The following is a 20016-nucleotide window of genomic DNA, read 5'->3' as shown; positions in this document are numbered from 1 at the left end:
GTAGCGAGGGTACTGTTAGTCAAAGAATTGTAAGACATTGGTTCAAAAATATTCGTATTGGCGATAATAATTTTGAAACTAAATCCCATGGAAGATCATAATTTGTTGTTGATTAAAAAATACTGAGAAACACCGTTGAAACTTATCCACAAACAACTGTTTGGACACCTGCGGCATTTCTTGACATCTGGATGTCTAGTAAAGCTGAAAAATATACAAATTAGTACCGCACGAACTTACTAACATGCAAAACGAAACAACATTTCCAAGTTTGTTTCGCATTAGTTGTCGATAATAATAAGGGATTTAATTAAACATAACATGCGATAAGAAGTGGATTCTCTACGATAACTAAAAGTGATCAGGACAATAGCTGTACAGCAAAAAAGTGCAAAAACCAATTTAGCACCCGAAAAAGATTATAGTATCATTACGGCGATGGTGAAAATATTACAGCGAAATTATATATTATTGGGAAATGGAAATAATGCACATAAAACTAACCATAAAATATCTGACATTGGTAAACAAAGTAATATTGATCCATGATAATGCAAAACCTAGTACTTAATAAGTCATTACTGTTGCAAAATAAAACAAATTAGGGCTGGAAATTTTTCCTAACATTACCTCTCATTTTTTTAATATTCAGACCTATTTCTTTGAAATATATAATTCAATAATCAGAATATTCTAAAATCCTTTGAATAATTTACTATGTTTGTAAACAATGGATTCATTAATTGATTTATTGTTAACAGAAGACATTTTCTGTAAATGTAGCATATTTGGATTATTAAAACTGTATAATAACAATAACATTTTCTTTAGTTAACTAAATGGGTTGTGACTTTAAACAGCCTGTATTTATTTTACATATATAGTTTATTTATTAGCTTTATGTTGAATTTTCAAATACTATGATGCTAGTTTATATCATATTTTATCACCTTGCATTTTAAACTCATATATACACTATTCTTAATTAATTTTCGCAAAATATCCTTGTAACAACAGCGGATATTAGAGCTTATTGACTGCGTCATGGTTGTCACATTTGGTAGGTCATTTTCATTTTTTTTGAAAGTGCACATTGTCACTGACGTGCAAATATGCAGCGTGTGTAACTCGTTGATGAAACAATTTGCAAACACATTCGTATTCACTGTGTTTCTCTAAAGATCGCCAGATACATTACGCCATTTGTTGCGTAAACGTCTTTGAGCACCACTATTAACATTTGGGTTTATGCATATTGATCTTGGACATTTCTAGCGCATTGTTCTTTCTCGCCGATTTTCTTTCTTCCTATCTAGGCTGTACACAATAGAGATAGCTGTTCGATCAGCACCCAAGTGGTACAAATGTATAGACAGAAGAGACGGCGATCTAGATAAATATTCATTGACTTGAAACTAATAAATATTGTTATAAGTTTATTTAGCCGCCATAATAGGCCGTTCAGGGTTTTGTGCAATCGTGATAAATCAATTCGGAGTGGATATTCGTGACCGATTTATATTTAGAAATTTACTTTAGCAATGCCAACGGTGACAACTTATCAGTGAGCATTTCGGACTGACAACTCAACACGAAATGTGTCGCTTTTCACGTTTTTGGTCATGTTCATTTTGATTATTGCCTATGGGAAAATTTCACGGCAAAATGAGCAAACCCAAAATTATACAAAATATGAAACATCAACTAAAGTATGTTTTCGAATATAATCAAAATATATGTTACATATACATGCAAATAAATACTCACGCATAAATGGAATACGTACATATTATATATAAAGAGAGAGACATCTAACGAAAATATAAGTAATTTATGTAATCGATAACATTCAATGCATAATATTTTATATTCATATACAATTAATTATTTATTTCTAATTGTTTTTATCAGAATGCCAGTACAATAAATATTCCTTTATACTAATATAAAGAAGTTGTGTTATTGTAGCTATCTAGATATAAAGTTCAATCGCTTCATCTAATATTGAAGTACAGTAGAATCTCGATATAACGGATTAATGCGGATGAGGGGGTGTCCGTTAAGGCCGAAAGTCCGTTATATAAAAATAGTTTATCTATATATTTTTTTTATTATTAAGAAATTAAATGGCACGATATATTATCAGTAAAGATTACATAAATGGATTGAAAATATTACGTGATTTTAAATATTGGGGAGGTAGGTATTTCATAAATATCTATTTCATAAAAAACTCTAATAAATTAAAATAAATTAGAAAATATTTTTTCTGAATCTAAGCCTTATTTGTATATAGATATAAAATTAGAGGTATTACGTGATTATCATGCGTAGAACATTGTTTACAAACAGTGACACTTGAATTTAAAAATGTATATCATTACCAAGATTTTTCAACAATTTTCACATTTGACCGGGTATTTTGTTCGTTATATCCGAAATCCGTTATATCGAGGTTTTGCTGTACCTCTATTCTTAATTTTTGTAGATGCGTTAGCACTGACAACCCCATTAAAAGTTTCAGAACAATTTCAATAAAGCTGTCCAAAACTCGCGACTTTATGCAGAAAAAGAGAGCAGACATTTATAGCCAATTATAATAGCTCTTAGTAATTTTTTCGTCTTTTATAAATCGTATATATGCTAAAAGTAAGGCTTCATTACATTGCTTGACTCATCAAGCTGTGTAGAAAACTGAGATGTTTTTAAATACTCACAAAATGAGTTCTAAGAATATTTAAGTCATTTCATATAGATATATTTCTGCCAATGCATGGCGGACTTTTTGATTAGTTCGCATTCCAATATTTGCAGGTTAAAATCTGTTTGTGCTTTTGACCGCCGCGCCGATCGGTTATAACTTATATTTTTGGGTTTATTTGGGGGAGAAAACAAATCACTACGACTTTAGTTGTATGTTACACAACGAATGCAACTATGAAACAAGTACGAAAGGTTTTCCATAAATTTCCTACCTTGCTTATGCCACTGGATCTTTCCATCGCTCACAGTTGCGCACAAATCTCCCTCTGGACTGAACTAGCGCCAACCAAGAGGCGGTAGCGCCCACTTTGAGAATCACTGATTTATAGGTTGAAGAACATTTTTTAATTGCTCCAGATCTTTAACTAAAATATTTTGATTAGCACTTGTCTACTTTTTTCTTTCACTTAAATCGTAAAAAGATTTTTGTTTTTTCTCATTAAATGTTACCACTAACGTTATCAATTATATTTTTTTTTATTATATTGTAGCAAATAACAAAATTGAAAAAATGAAAATAGTTTAAATCCAATAACATGTATTGTATCATATATATTAGTATAATTGATAACGATAACATTCAAAAATAGAATGAGGAGAAACCAGCGTGAAAACTTAGTAAGCTCTAGCAGGCGTGAATAATTCATGGGATAAAATCAGGGCTGTGGAGTCGTTAAAAAAAACACGACTCCGACTCCGACTCTGATTCCGATATTTACCAACAACACGACTCCACTCCGACTCCAACTCCGACTTCGACTCCGACTCAAAAAAGTTTAATTTTATCAGGTATTTTTGGTGTTTTTCTACACGTTTAATATTTATACGCTATACATATTCATTATTACGCAATTAAAAATTCATAAATTTTATAATTTAAAAAAATGCTCGGAGTCGCTCATTTTTCACGACTCCGACTCCGACTCTAACTCCGGCCAAAACACCACGACTCCAAGACTCCAACTCCGACTCCGACTCTGACTCCACAGCCCTGGATAAAATAACTGTTGGCAATGCACTATGGACAGGCTACAGGCTAGGTATTAAAAAAATGGAGTCATAATAAATTCAGGCCGGAATTTAGGGTTTAGAGAGTTATGCTAATATTCCAGAAGCAGATGACATGGTTATATTTAAGTAAATGTGGATTTTTGTTTATGTATAAATACAAAGTTTTATATATTAAAAAATAAATTACACATTGAAATAAGCCATTAGACATTTTTTGGGGAAAAAACATTTTAAGACACGATTTTATTTTTGGGGATATACGGAGATAAATATTTACTTTTAAACTTTTGTAACGATATATTTGTTATATTTTTTCAGTATACATACATATATAATTTTGTATTAAGTAATGGAGAAAGGGAATAATGTTTAACCTTGGTAGATAACGTTAAAGGAGTGGTCATTATCACACTGACCTTAACCGTAGCGATAGGGGGTCTTGCGTTAGAATACGAGGATTTGATTTTCTTTTATTATATACAATATTTTTGTGCTACATTTTTATTAAATAAATATTATAAAGTTTAAAAATATCAAGTAATCTTTAAGCTTTATTTTATTTCTCGCAATCATATTTTTATAAATTTCCCCCAATTTTCTTAAACTTTTCTATTATTTTTTAAAACCTCGCATTAAAATTTTTAATTACTAGCATATTTTTAGTATTTAATTTATTAATTGAAATTTAATTTTTATATCTCATTTAAAACGTTTTAAAAGGAAATGAAAAATAAAAAATCGGCCAATGCTCGTACGTCGAGTTACACAATGCCTGGCTAACAATCGCTGGGTTATGGCCAAAAGTGTTTTTAATTGAACGAGAGTGCTATGCGGTCCGAGCTGTCAGGTGCGCGACTGAGTACTCTGCGCGGGGCCGCGCGCCCCCCGCGCCTCCAATGAGTCTCCGATAGGACTCAGAAGTGCTTCGCCCGCCGCCCGATCGTCCCCGAGCGAAGGAAACGCCGCAGCGATGGTGAGCAATTAGCAATTATCAATAGTCACATTCGACGCGATCCATGTCCCATATATAACTACCGCATTGTCACCCCCACCGCTTAAAACTATTAAAAACGACGACGCAAATCGTTTGACCCTCGAATTCCGTGCCTAGACCCGAATTAATCTACTATGATGCATTTTATTGATTAGCTACTTTTGACTTGCGAGTCGCGTTAGCTCATCGTTGTTAAACACTGTTTAATCGCATATGTTTTGCTTTGAATCACTAGTGTGATGCGCTATTGATTTGTTGTGCCATTTTCGTTCGTAATTTGCGTCAAATATGTTGACCTAAAACTGTCAGTGTGAGTCATGTGAGTGTGTTTTGGATGCTTTATCGTCGATCAAGTGAACAACAACAAGTGGTATTGGCACTACTCGACTATTGTTTGTTAATAAAAAAATGTTGATGTATTCAATTTGTTTGATTGGGAGATAATTTTTTGCTGAACAACTATTTCGTACTTAATATTTTTGCCGTTATATAGTCTAAACCGAATTTATTGAGAACTGAACATAAATATACTACACACGATTCAGAAATCACAGCAATTATTAGAGCATTTTTTCTTTTGTTAATATTTATCAGTAATAAAGTGATAGGCTTTATACTTTCCAAGTACATGCTCTTTATCCTTAATTTAATGTTAATGTGGAAAGTTGACTCATCAGTTGTTCTTTATCTATGAATGAAATTTAGGGTGAAAGTATGTGTATAGTGGAAATATTTATTAGAAAACCTTTTAGCCTTATCACTGTAAAAGTGTACAGATGATTAAAATATTTATTATCAAAGCTTTGTATACAATGAAATAAATATTATATAAAATATAAACCATATGACAAAAACGGAACTATTACCTGAACCTTTTAAAACATTAAATATGTAATTTCTTTATTGTACTATATTAAACATTTAATTATATATTTCATTATATGTTGAATACAACTAGAGAAAAAGTGAGATGTACTATTTTAATCATGATTTCGAACCGTTATTTTTTTCATTTTGCTTTTAATTCCGATTCAAATAAAAAAAAAATATATCAAAAAATATTTTCTACCATAATTTATAACATTTTATTCCTTCTTTTGTAATAAACATATTACATGCATTGATTCAATACTAATTAATTAAAGGTATATGATAATAATATACTTTATTAAAGGAAACAAATTCGTATTTTTACCGTTGAAGCATACAGAATTTTTGGTTATATATATTTATAATTAAAAAAATATTAAAGTTCCTTCTAATTATTAAAATATCTTCTAATGTATTTTCATTTAAACTTTGTCTATTGTCTCACAGAATAAACTTTAAATTAGAAAAGGCCCTTTCAACACTAACTTGTATTGCTGGAGCTCCCAAAACCATTATGTATGATTTAAAAAAAAAATAAACCATATGATTATCTTCTAATATTAAGTGTAAATGACCTTTTCTATAAAAATAAAAAATCTGTGTTTCTGATTTGAATTAAAGATCAAGCTTAATTTTATAAATATTTTTATAATATTCTTTAAAATAATTAAGTAGGGCATCATCAATATTTTAATTTAATTTTCATTTCATAGTTGTATAAGCACCAAATATTTTTTATCAGTGTGTGAATACTTAACAATATAGTCAATCTGTTGATTTTCACAATAACATATCTTTAATTTCTTTGTACTTTACAAGCTTTTATTTTTAAAATTGACTATTACTAATTAGGTGTGTGGTTACTTATCAAAGAACTTTCCAATAAATAACCACATATAACCAACAGGCTTAACTTTCTCCTGCAACGAATATTCTTGACTACTATGAAATAAATATATATTCTTACGATTTCTCTCTAGCTGGAGTAGTCAACTAAAGAAAAGGGGATAGTCAAAAGAATCAGCGAAACAAATAGATTATTTTTTGGTTTTTTATTTTGTATTTGCTTAACTTTTTTAATTTGTCAAGAGTGAACATTTACTGTGCACCCAATGTTGTTGCCAGCCAATTTGCCCTTAACGATTTATGTAATAACCATAGCTGATTTTCTCACGATTCTCACATATACAGGTCAGCCGATTTGACATAACAATATTTGTTATAGTCATTGCCATTTTCTTCACAATTGACATATTTAGAGCTAGGGATAAATATGTATATAGGTTACAATTATTTTACGAATTGGCTAATCAAAATATATAAATTTCCATCTTTTTCACAACACATATTGTCCTTAACATTTAAAAACTGTGAGATATGTACATAAGTTTCTCTCTGATTTCTGAGAGAGAATAATTTGCAGTCTATATATTGAGTAAATCTAAATATTCAGCGGTAAAAGTATGTTTCATAAGTTCTATGACTTACGTATCGCGCATTTTCTCTCTGATCTTTCTTATCGACGTTTTGACCCTTAATGTTGGGGTCATCATCTTGGGCGTAGTTTAAATAACATTAAAGGTTGGAACGTTGGCAAGAGAATGAAAGAAAGAAAAAGCGTGATACTCAAGCCCTTTCATTTCCCAATGCTAAGTACCGTGTTAAATTCTTTAAAAAATATAAACAATGACATATAATCACGAGTTAATTTAATAAACTAATGCATAGCTATAATATTATAACACATGTTTTTATATGATTCATTTCAAAATATATAAACTACGTAATTATTATGTTATTATGAACAGTGCTATAATTTTTAATGTTTTAGGTTACAGATAAAATTGTTTGTATGATTCATTATTCATTACTGGAATTTTTATAATAAATATCGATTTATTATTTATTTAATGTAAATGCCATTAATTCTCTCGATTTTACTATAGAAACACAATAGTGATAATTTTTTTAACAACTGAAACACTGTTAAACAAAAGTTGACTTTAAACGGAGCGTAATTAATACCTATTTAGTATATAATGACATAAATTGTTATTGGCTGTATAGTTTTAGAATATTATTAGTAGGTTATATAATAAAGGTGTCCCAAAATTAACGCAAGATTTGAATTAAATAGAAAACACATTTTATAGTCTAGATTGCTATTTTTTATTAAATCATGAAGTACATAGGATAGGATTATTTATGGAATATAACATCGGGCAAATGGCCTCCACGGCTTTGCTGGCACATACGCACTCTTTTGTCGAAATTTTCTGCACAAATGATGGCAAATTCAAATTTATAATACTTATTATTTTAAATATTAGTTACTTAAATATTTAACTTTTATTTGTCTTTCTCTTTGACTGAATCATTGTTGATTGTTTAATCTGTCATACATATGTGTTTACACTGTGCACCTGTTTAGAGATTATATTCTATAGTATTTTTATTCACATTGAACCAATGTAAATATTGAATGTTTATTTAGCATTCAATTGTTATGATTTATCAGTGATTCATTTTTTCCGTGGTGTATTACTTACTACACACATGTCACTATATTTTGATAAAGATTATATCCTAATAAAAATTGATAACGTTAACCACAAGATTAAAAGTATACGCTGTTTGTCATTGTATTTTTTTATTTGAACAATTATGTTACATTAAGTTACATACCTTAGTTTTTATTATGTCATATTTAATCAAATCTCTCAGATGTGAATTTATAGATTATATTTGATTTGTTAATGTCATTATGTCATTTATATTTCCAGAATTGAAATAAGATTAAAATAATTTAAGAAAATGAATTTAATGAGAAAATTGCGCGGGGCCGCCGCCATGGGCAGTGCCGAACCCTCTGACGGGGCTTCAAGCAGCTCACCTCACACGCAACTTGGACTAATGCATCTCAAAAAGCTGTTCTCAGAATATACGCATCCACAACATCCTCTGAGTGATGCCGAGAGAGACGATAAGTTGTACAATATGCTTCCATTATTCTACAAGGTAAATTATAATATTGAAATAATCAGGTGTATCAAAATACATCTAACTGATTATTGTTTTTATAGGTATTCGAGTCAACTCCGTCTAGCGATATGAACGAAAAGTTCTGGGACATATTAGCTTTCTGTCAACAAGTGTCCAAACTTATGGTGACCGAGATCAGGAGAAGAGCTTCGAATCAAAGCACGGAGGCGGCCAGTTGTGCCATTGCCAAGTTTCTAGAAATTGAGAACAGCGAAGAGTCTAGCAACGGCTGGATGTTATTGTCAGCGTTAAACCTCTTAGCTTCCGGTGATCAATCATTAGTACAAGTCAGTTATAATAATGTAAAATCATATGTTAGTATATATACGATTTAATAACATCTTACTATGTATAGGTCATGACAACTGCAGCTGTGCCGTCTACGTTAGTCAAGTGTCTGTATTTATTTTTCGATCTTCCCGAATTATCTGAAGCCGAAGCCGACGTCCACGATAGTAATAGGAAGTTCACTCCGCGTGAAAGGCGTATACTTCTTCAAAAAACGTTTGTACAGGTATGTCATTATCGGAACATAAAATTTGAATTGTGTTTAATTGTTTTTTTTATGATAATAGGTATTAGTAAGATTGTGCAGTCATGCGTTTCCGTGTGAAGAATTAGCGAGAAAAGATGATCTAAGTCTTCTATTTTCGGCTATAACGTCTTTTTGTCCGCCTCATAATGTAATGTGGAGAAAATCTGCAGCCGAAGTATTGATGACGTTGTCTAGGCATGGACTCTCTCATAATGTAGTGCAATATATTCATAGTAAGACTTTAAAATGTATAAGATTACATATTAAAATGCATGCTAATATATTATTTATCTTATAGATAAAGGATGTGTATCATTATGTCTTGAAAATATGCAAAGAGTACCTGAACTTTCTCCTCTGGAAGTCGTTGAGATGTTTGTTGCTGTGTTTTGCTTTTTAAAGGACTCGAGTGACGTCAGCCAACTGCTTCTGGATGATTTCAGAGCTTGTCAAGGATATCATTTCCTTTCAGAATTTTTACTGAAGTGAGTGATATGATTTTAGATTTGTGTTATTTTTGTGTGTTTTTTTGTGTATTTTAATTTTTATTTATTTATTTCTATTCTTTTTTACATACACAGAAACAGTAAACCGCACATTCCTGATTTATTAACTGATCAGTAAGTTTTATTTATTTTTTTGGGTTGCGGTTGATTTTTATTTTATATCTAATAAATATAAATATAACTATTTATGACCGAATATTACAATTGGTTGTAATTTATTAGACTGGAAGAAGAGCGCACAAGATCTGCAGAAGGAAACGCCGCTATCAGAAATCTCGTTTTGATGGTGTCATCGCTTTGTTCATGCGGTTATACGGAACTAAGACCGCATCACGCATCTGCTTCGGAATTGTTTAAACTTCAAGGATTCGTACTACCTCAGCCGTCAAATAGAGGCCAAGCTGTTAGAAATGTTCAGGCATTCCAGGTGATTGATGATAGCATATATCAAATTGGTATTTCTGCACTATATATTTTATAACTCAATTTTGTTCAGGTTCTACAATCAGTCTTCATAAAATCTAATTCGCCAGCGTTGTGCTGCACCATCTTAGATGCAATATCCAGCGTTTATCATGCAGATAACGCCAATTACTTTATCTTAGAGAGTCAGAATACTCTTAGTCAATTTTCTGAAAAGATATACCTGAAGAGTCCCGAAATTCAAGAAAAGTTTTTTGAGCTATTGGAGTTTATTGTGTTTCAACTGAATTTCGTGCCATGTAAAGAACTGATATCACTGTCAATTCTGCTCAAGACGAACGCATCTAAACCTTGTAGCATATTATGCATGAAGACTTTATTGAATATATTAAAGTATGTATTAAATATTTATTGTTTTAGTATGTATGGTATTTAATAATTAAATTATAAATACTTTCAGACACAATACGATATTTAAAGACGTGTATCGAGAGGTTGGTATGTTGGAAGTTTTTGTGACTTGCCTTTCTCGATATTCAAAGTTGCTCAAAGACAAGCAGAGGGATTCCGAAAAGGAAGAGAGTAATTATTCAAACGGACAAGATTCGAATAAGACTATTTATAATAACGACGTGAAAAGGCCACCTAGGAGGAAAGAAATAGAGGCTAAGCTAGTTCAATACAATGACACTTTGAAAGATAGTAGCGAAGACGAAGAGTTGGGATTCTTAATCATGGACGCTATGACCGTTCTATTGAGCACAAATACAAACAACTGCAATTTATTTCGAGAGTGCGAAGGCGCTAAGTGTGTCCACGGTATGGTTTTGTATTTAGATTGCAGAAGTAAAGCATTAGGTTAGTGTTTCTTTGATTAAATATTGTTATTGTTGTATATAGTTCAGTTTATCTGTAATAATTATATTTAATAACATTTTAGGTATTGTTAGGGAATTGATTCTAAGCATTGGAGGCGAAGACGATATGGCAGCTGTACTTGCCACTTTACATTCAGCACCTTCGAATGCATTATTGCTCAAAACTCATATACTGAAATCTTTATTAGGATGCTTACGCGAATCTCACAGAACGAGAACAGTATTCAGGAAAGTCGGAGGATTTGTGTACGTCACAAGCGTTTTGGTATCACTAGAAGGAAAATTATGTGAAGGAGAAAAACTGAATAAAGAATTGATTACACTACTCTACGTCGTCTTCCACACAATAAGCACAGCAATGAGATTTGAGCCTGCCAATGCGAAGTTCTTTTTCCATGAAGTAATAATTTTAAAGTTATATTATTATATTATAAACATTTATTTATTGTTAATGTTATTATAGATATGCACCACGAGTCTTTGTGATACAGTGCGCCTCTTAGGATGCTTCACTCAAAATATTTACATAGACAGTAATACCAATCAAGTCGATCCTCAATACTATGACGCCTTGCATTCGATGTTCACTGGAAATATTTTAGAGATGAACTTTCCCGAAGAGATTCCCATGATTTTGATTCACGCTTGCATCGTCTTACGGCTCATGTACGATGTGGCTCTGGACTCGTTTGATAAGCCCGTGTTTTGTGGAACTCTCTCTGTGAGATCTCCAAATCTTGCTAGACAAAATGCCGTCACATCTGAGAGGCAAAAATCATTGGATAATAGTCGTCCTTGTGTATCGTCACTCAATCTATCACCGCCAAATCCTGAGCCGTTGGTGGTTCATGGTGGTGTCGTAGTTTGTTTAATGAGACTGTTGCCATCTCTTCCTTCAGTGTCAAACGATCCAAATCATCCTCATTCAACAGCTATGGAAGATTATTTGGCTCATGTGCTTAAATCACTCGTTAGAAGGTATGAATTAAAAATGAGACTAATAATAAAATTATCTAAATCATGTATTATATTTGCATTATTATTATTATTTAGTGAGAGGAATCAGCAAGTGATGTGTGAAGCTGCTTTAACTGGAGTGCTTTTAGAAGTCGGCAAGGTTGCTTTGCAAGACGAACAGCATTGCATTCACGCACAGTTACAATACATGCTAGAAAGATTAGCGGCACAATCTCTCGAACCTAAAGACTTACGGTATTTGATCTTCTTGATTATATTTTATTCATAGAAAATCTGAAATTAATATTACAAAATTTTAAGGGAGTTTCTACGAATGGGCAATCCTTTGAATTGTGTATCACCTGAACAAGGCGCTGCTTGTAAGCCCGGAGGTCCTGTTCCATTAACTCGTATTAAAACACTTGTTTCTATGACAACTCCCAGAGATTACAGGTATTTATAATATGTTTAGTTTTTAAAATGTTAGACTTACGTTAATTTATAATTCAAGATCTCATGGTTCGTGCACCCTTCCGCCATTTGTTGAGTTTGATATGTCGGCTGAAGGATTTGGCTGTTTGTATCTACCGAGTGTTGCGCCTCAATCCGCTAATGTTAACGCATTAGGTCCTCAAGATAATAGCACAACTGGCGGTATAGGATCAGGTAATGTATTTACTTATTCTCTTCCTTTTTAGATAATTCTCTTAATTAATTATTCTATTTATATATAGGCGATAGAGTCTTTCCTCCTCAAACTGGATTATCATATTCAACATGGATTTGCGTCGATAAATTTTCTGATCCACGAACTGATCCTCATTGTGTAAGACTCTTGACACTCGTGAGGAACTTGAATAATAGCACAAGAGATGAACATCTTGTCTGTCTTGCCGTCGTACTATCAGCTCGCGATAAAGCAATCATAGTATCTACTCATGAAACTCATGTTCCACATAGTAAGTATAAGCAAATGCAGTGTATAATTTATATTTAACTAGTTACCAGGAGTTATAAGATTTAACACTAATAGACCTGTGATTGGTTTGAGAGAGACATTCTTGCTATATTTATATACGTTAAAAGCCAGTTCTTCAGAAAGAGTACACAAATATAATATCACTCAACATTCTAACGTCGGAATTAAAAAATTAAAATAACAGAATTGCCGCATTCTGTGTCGAGACAACCCGGGAATTCAAGAGTTTTTGCTGTCTCTAGTTCTGGGAATTAAAAAAAAACAACTCAAGACATTGCAGAATATTTATCACATTTTGCCCTGCATAAGTAAAATATCGTAATTTCTTATGATCAAATCGATATAGTATTTTCGTTTCAAAAATTTGTATTATACATATCCATTAAATAAAATATTTTTAATTTGTTTCAGTAAATTTTTACTTATGTATATACCTATGTTTTTCTTCAGATACTTCAAGTTACTTTTTAATATCAATTAATGTAATACACATTTATATCAGGGGAAGATGGTGGAATGCAATTTCACTTATATTAGTAAGAGTAGGATTTGATAGAGACTAAACACCTAGTCAATTCAATTTTATTTAGTTTTGTATTTGGGTAATATTAATAATAACATATTTTCTTTATTAGATGTCGGAGAATGGGAGCCGGAAGGTAGTGGTGAATGCGGGGCTAGAGTTTGGTGTCCGGATCTATTACACGAAGGACAGTGGCACCATTTGACTCTAGTGCTCAACAGAGCCGTTCTTAAAAACTCATCTTTTTCGCTATATCTTGACGGACAGCATATGCATTCTGGCAAACTGCATTACATCAGCGTAAATCCTGGAGGAGGAGCTGCAACTTTGAGCGTGGCTAGTGCTGTATACGGAGTTATAGGCACTCCACCTCCCTGGCGCAGATATTCAAGATTAACATGGCGACAAGGACCCGCTTTGTTATTAGAAGAAGTCTTGAGTCCTCAAACGGTGTCCACAATATTTCAACTTGGTCCTCATTATGTTGGAACCCTTCAATCTCCGAGTGTGTCTGGACCGAATCAAGAATCTCTCACACCACTAGTGGCGGAAGAAAAGGTCATATTTGGCTTGAACGCCAAAGCCGTCTCACAGTTAACATTAGCTAAAATACGGAAGGTTTATAGCAAATGGGATAATAAGGCAATTGCTAAACAGTTAGGCATGTCTTCGCATGAAAATGCTACACCGATCAGGATACTTCACAATTCTGCTGGACATTTATCGGGTCCTGCTAGATGCTTGGGCGGAACGGTTGTGGGTTATTTGGGTGTTAGGGTGTTTTGCCCAAGACCAGCTGCTATCATGGTAATTATATAAATTTGGTTGTGCTATTAATGAATGTGTAAACATTAATGAATTTGTATTTTAGATTGATACTGTAGGAGGTTGCTCAGTACTTTTGGGACTCATAGCAATGGCTCAAGATGTTGAAAGCTTATACGCCGGAGTCAAAGCTCTAGTGTGCGTTGTTAGATCGAATAAATCTGCTCAAGCCGAAATGGATAGACGAAAAGGATATCAAACTTTAGCAATGCTTTTGAAAAGAAAGAGGCAGTTATTGAATTCTCATATATTGCATCTCACATTTGGATTAGTCGGAACTGTAGATAGTCAAAAGGATACTCCGTCGATTCCCAACTTGATGGCATTCCAGGTATTTATCCATTTATTTTACATAGATCAATGATAATTGCGTTTTATATATATTTAATATGTTTTAGGATTTAATATGTGAATTAGAAGTTTGGCTCGGTGCACCTGGTGGTCTTATCAAATCTCTTCTTGAGCATTTACTACAGTTGGCTACTGAGGCTACGCACAGGGCCCACAATTTGAGGACCATGAGGGAGTTGCAGCTCGTGACTAAACTTTTACATATCATTCCAGAAGTTAAAAACTTCAGCACAAAGCAAGTTTTGCTGCAATTATTGAGCGTTTTGTTGGGTGGACAACCAAGACCAAATGATCTGCTATGCTTTGGACAATTTATATCTTCAACTTTGCCACCGCCAAACCAGCCAGAGAAAGAACTGAATATACGTGAAGGGGACGGAGATAATGAAGGGGAGGGAGAGCAAATATTGTTGAGGAACCGATGCTTTAATCTGATGCACGGGTTACTGTTCACTCCTAGGAATACTGTGAACGCTATTGTGTGCGAAGAGATTGCTAGGGTTTTGGGAATCGATTGGCTGTTGAGCTTCATGCAAGTGCATATTCATTCTTCGACTGTGATATGGTCGATGAGATTGTTAGTTATTTTGTGCGCTGGACAGGGAACTGCTTCACCTTTGCTTCAAAAGTATGTTTCAAGTTCAATTATTAAAATAAAATATTTGATTTTATGAGTATTTTTAAATTAGGTTCCGAGACGGTCAGGGTAACGGCGGTTGGTTAAGGCATACCGAATTGGTGGCGCATTCTCAACAAGTCGGCGTAGTCTTGGGTGGTTCACTTGGAAACGGTGGTCAGATCAAGACTGATCTTTTGCACATTTCAGGATTTCAATCACTAGGATGGTAAGTCATTACTTTTTAAGAATGTATATTAAGAATTTAATTCATGGTGTGGATTTAGGTTGATGCCTGCTCATCTTCATGTTGGAGAATTATACTTTTTACTAGTCGGTTTGATGCTAGGACAACCTGTCCGACTTTTACCAGCCGATACTCGATTGGCAATGGATACTGTGTGGCCGTTCTTATGGGGCATTGCTCCAAATCAAAATGCTTCGACCAAGCAAAGTATGGCAGCTGTAGCTTCAAGAATAACACTCTGTCCTGAAGCAATGATAGTTTTATTATCAATGGTCAGATGTTTAATTCATCAAGAACAAACTACTCTTCCAGATTGGATTAAAGATCATCCGGTTACAATTATTCAGGTTGTTCATATTTTATATGAATAAAGTAACTATTAAATGCCAGATTAATATCGAATGTTATTATAGGTGTTGTTCTCATTGTATCACAACTTTCCTGATTTTGGTCCTGTCGTCATGACTGCCGAAGTGCTCACAGCATTGGCTTCAACATTATTTACACCTGCACAAACTGAAGATGTACCAATAGGTGATTATTTGTGTTATTAAGTTTATTTAATATTTGTTTATGTGGAATATAAATTTTAGTCAATGAAAGCTGTGAAAGCTCTGGTGCGTCAACTCCAGCTTCTGAGCAAGATCCGCCGGTTTTGGTTCCACCTGTCAATTACCTCAAAGAAAATACCGCTAGTCTTACTGAACATCCTGCTAGAAAATTTGTAATGGATTTTTTGAGAGTCATAGTTATTGATTCGTTACCGCTGAGTGTTACTAGCAAACAGGCGCCGGTCATAGACTTAGTTCTTGATGCCTCGCCTCCAAATGCCAGTAATGGACAACAAGTGGAATTTCAAACTGAAGTTTTATCAACACTAATGGAACATTTGCTTTCGACGGATATATTCTCGAGTGAATCGAACGTAGCTAATGTATGTTATTTATCGGCTCGTCTTGTCGATAAGCTATGGCAAGGACAACTATCTCGAGATCCACATGAGGTAAAATTTTTTTTATATTTATATCAGAATTATTGCTAATATTTATATTGTTGTAGATATTCGACTTCATCGTTAAATTAGTAATTCAAGCAAAAAGAAAGTCTAGCTGTACTTCGTTAGAAGGCTTACACCACTGCCTTAATAGAACTATTCTTTTCTTACTCTCGCGTTCTACCGACTCTATAGCCGATCAAATGTCAGTGCTGGAAGCTTTACACAAACTCACAACAAACAGATTATTAATATTCGGAGCTGGAAATCACGAACTTGAATTCGTCGGTTGTCTCACTTATTGTCTTCTACAACTTAGTGCCGATATGAAGATAATCTTAGATTCCCATATGCGTACAATATGGCACGTGAATCCGAGTTGCGATTTGGAAGCAAGAGACGATCGGTTGACACAACATCAAGGTATGTCAATACTTCAAATATTGTATCATTAAAATATTGTAACAATTTAATTATAAAATAGGACGTAATTTAATGGCTGGAGCTGCACGTCGAGTTTGGGAAGAGTTGTACGCTTGTAAAAAACCGGCGATCGAAGAAGTGTTCAAGATTACGCTGATAGCGCCAGTTGGAAATGCAAGAGCTCCAGATCTCGGTGCAGTTAGAGAGCAGCTTTGCGAAAATGCCACTAAGCTTTGGCTTCATTACGTCGAAACTGAAAGAAAGGCATCGTATCGAGTTCCATGGGAGCTGCACAATCAGATACAGTCTAAGATACAGAAAGTAACTGGCGGTCTGACACGTCTAGCGAGCAGAAGCAAAGTCAAGAAAGAAGACACGACTAAAGTTAAAGTAGAATTGGCTAAAGAACAAGCTTTTTTTTATACAGATTGTCATGTACAGTTAGTGAGGTAATAGTTTTACCATATTATGTATTATAATAGATTTATCATAATGTGCTTATCGGTTATATATTATTTACAGAGACTTGTGGAGTTGGCGTTGTACTCAGCATGCAAACACACAGCAGCACACTCATAGATATGTACATCAAGAATGGGTACAATCTGAAACTGAATTGACGAGAGAAAGAGGTCTCTGGGGACCAGAAAAAAGCGGTCGTTTAGACAAATGGATGCTCGACAGCACTGAAGGACCAAATAGAATGAGGAGGAAAATGAGGAAGAACGACATGTTTTATATTCATTATCCGTACAGACCGGAAATGGATAATCCTGAAAATGTATTTATTTTATTGTGTATAATATGGTTAATGTGTTGATTATTGTATTAAATATTGTTATTATTATTTTTTACAGAAACAATTAAAGTATAAAGTTGCTCATAGCTTGGATAGTAAAGAATATTATAAAGTGTATCAGCAATGGAGAGTCGGTGGATTAGGCGAGATGGAGAGAAGTGAGAATTTGACATCTTCGCTAGAGAATTTGCAATCATCGGAAGAATCCAATGGGTAAGTTCTGGCAATATTTTAATAGATTATATTGTTTCTAATATTGTTATTATTATTTTATAGGACTAAAGAATCTCAAAGTGATGTTTGTGGTAATAATGGTTCTCCATCTAGTCTCGTAAATAATTTGAGAGGCAATGCTTCTTCATCTGTGGATGCTAACGAAGAAGGCAAAGAGGATGAAGATGAAGAAGAACAAACTCCATCTCCCGATAATCAAACTCTTTTGAGATTATTAGAACATCATGAAAAGGTACAATCATACATTAAAAGTATGTGCTTAATGTTTAAAGTTATTTTTATAATGTTTTATAATACTTCTAGATTACGCATATGTTCAGATGTGCTCGAATACAAGGCTTAGATACTACGGAAGGACTTTTATTGTTCGGAAGAGAGTATTGCTATGTCATAGATGGCTTTACTCTTTTAAAGAATAGAGAAATTAGAGATTTGGACAGTTGTCCGGCTGATTATGAACCGATCTTACCAGCAAGTCAGTGTTCTTCGACCAAGGGAATCCCTAGAATGTGTTCTAAATTTTCATACGAAGATATCAGGTATGATTCATATGAATTTTGAAGAAATTTAAAATTATCTAATAATTATAATATTTTTCAGGGAAGTACATAAACGTCGTTATCTTCTGCAACCGATGGCTTTGGAAGTATTCTCTAGTGACGGCCGAAACTATCTTCTTTCTTTTCCAAGAAAAGTTCGCAATAAAGTAAATTAATTCCTAATTAAAATATGTCGTTATAATATTAGTAGATTTTAATGCTTTATTTCAATTTAGGTGTATCAAAGATTCATGTCTTTAGCAACTGGTATATCTGATAGTGCCGCTGGTTCCGTTGCTGGTCAACGTAGAGGGGTAGCAGTGGAACAACCTCAAAGCATTTTTGCTACGCTCATCGGTGACACATCAGTGACTCAAAGATGGGTCGTAAGTATTCAACATTTCGATTTTTAGTCAAAATCTGATGGAACACTAAATTTTTTTATTTAATTTACAGCGCGGAGAAATATCCAACTTTCAATATCTAATGCATTTAAATACGTTAGCTGGGCGTTCTTATAACGATCTCATGCAGTATCCAGTCTTTCCGTGGATTTTGGCCGATTACGATTCACATGAGTTGGACTTGGCTAATTCGGCCACTTTTAGGGACTTTTCGAAACCAATGGGCGCTCAAAGTCCTGACCGCTTAGAACAGTTTAGAAAACGATATAAGGTTTGTTCGAATTATTTATTTTATTTATATGAAAGTGTTCTGAAATATTTTTTTTGTTGTGCAGGAATGGGACGATCCTCACGGTGAGACACCGCCTTATCATTATGGAACGCATTACTCGTCTGCCATGATTGTATGTTCATATTTGGTTCGAATGGAGCCGTTCACTCAGCATTTCTTACGCTTGCAAGGTGGACATTTCGATTTAGCCGATCGGATGTTCAGCTCTGTGAAAGAGTCTTGGAGATCTGCTTCTAGGCACAACATGTCTGATGTTAAAGAATTGATTCCGGAATTTTTCTATCTACCTGAATTTCTATCGAATTCGAATAACTTTGACTTAGGTATGTATATAGTGTATATAGAGATTCACTAGCTTAGCTTAATTTTTTAGTTTTCTGTGCTATACTGTCATTAGAAAGCCTGAAAAGGCCTCTGTACTTTCATTTTTTTTATAGATGTTCCACCAAGTCATGAATTTTTTCTTCTGATGTAATGTCTACCTCCTATTTTTCTTACATTGGCAATTGTAGGATTCTGTATTTAGACACTCAAATTTTATAAGACGATATCTAAATGCTTACCATTTGGAGTGAGCATTGGGATAAAAAAACACCAAAAACTAAAAAAATATTAATTATACAAATAAGAGCTGGTTTAAACTTGCCTCAAAGTTGGATTCTTTGGACCAAATGAATTGTCAAATGTTTAAGTGTTTAGTCTCGAAGATGCTGAACCCATTCCAATTTTTACCCTTGATAAACCGAACATATTCGATATTTTATTTATAGTTGATATATTTTTTACTGACTACGATGACCTTGTTCTTTAA

General features: G+C 33.5%; 1 protein-coding gene across 1 annotated transcript in view; it reads left to right on the top strand.

Annotated features, from left to right (window-relative positions):
• The first annotated feature begins 4557 nt into the window (after positions 1-4557).
• Positions 4558-20016, top strand: part of bchs (WD repeat and FYVE domain containing 3 bchs) — a 21932-nt gene continuing 6473 nt past the window's right edge. The window contains exons 1-33 of the mRNA XM_088202650.1: positions 4558-4747; positions 8422-8656; positions 8722-8967; positions 9036-9194; positions 9256-9448; positions 9514-9700; positions 9797-9835; positions 9944-10148; positions 10218-10537; positions 10605-11002; positions 11085-11422; positions 11486-12000; positions 12076-12234; positions 12301-12432; positions 12491-12645; positions 12714-12938; positions 13594-14288; positions 14353-14637; positions 14705-15285; positions 15347-15502; positions 15561-15867; positions 15934-16054; positions 16114-16523; positions 16580-16937; positions 16999-17386; positions 17460-17718; positions 17795-17949; positions 18013-18202; positions 18274-18509; positions 18571-18676; positions 18746-18895; positions 18966-19184; positions 19249-19528. Coding sequence (XP_088058776.1) covers positions 8453-8656; positions 8722-8967; positions 9036-9194; positions 9256-9448; positions 9514-9700; positions 9797-9835; positions 9944-10148; positions 10218-10537; positions 10605-11002; positions 11085-11422; positions 11486-12000; positions 12076-12234; positions 12301-12432; positions 12491-12645; positions 12714-12938; positions 13594-14288; positions 14353-14637; positions 14705-15285; positions 15347-15502; positions 15561-15867; positions 15934-16054; positions 16114-16523; positions 16580-16937; positions 16999-17386; positions 17460-17718; positions 17795-17949; positions 18013-18202; positions 18274-18509; positions 18571-18676; positions 18746-18895; positions 18966-19184; positions 19249-19528 — 8371 coding nt within the window. The 5' untranslated portion in view covers positions 4558-4747; positions 8422-8452. The remainder of the gene's footprint in view (positions 4748-8421; positions 8657-8721; positions 8968-9035; positions 9195-9255; positions 9449-9513; positions 9701-9796; positions 9836-9943; positions 10149-10217; positions 10538-10604; positions 11003-11084; positions 11423-11485; positions 12001-12075; positions 12235-12300; positions 12433-12490; positions 12646-12713; positions 12939-13593; positions 14289-14352; positions 14638-14704; positions 15286-15346; positions 15503-15560; positions 15868-15933; positions 16055-16113; positions 16524-16579; positions 16938-16998; positions 17387-17459; positions 17719-17794; positions 17950-18012; positions 18203-18273; positions 18510-18570; positions 18677-18745; positions 18896-18965; positions 19185-19248; positions 19529-20016) is intronic.

This window comes from Plectrocnemia conspersa, unplaced genomic scaffold (genome assembly GCF_051122295.1).
Source record: "Plectrocnemia conspersa isolate PC_06_02 unplaced genomic scaffold, ASM5112229v1 ptg000013l, whole genome shotgun sequence".
Lineage (NCBI taxonomy): Eukaryota > Metazoa > Arthropoda > Insecta > Trichoptera > Polycentropodidae > Plectrocnemia > Plectrocnemia conspersa.
This window is presented reverse-complemented; position numbering and strand designations above follow the sequence as displayed.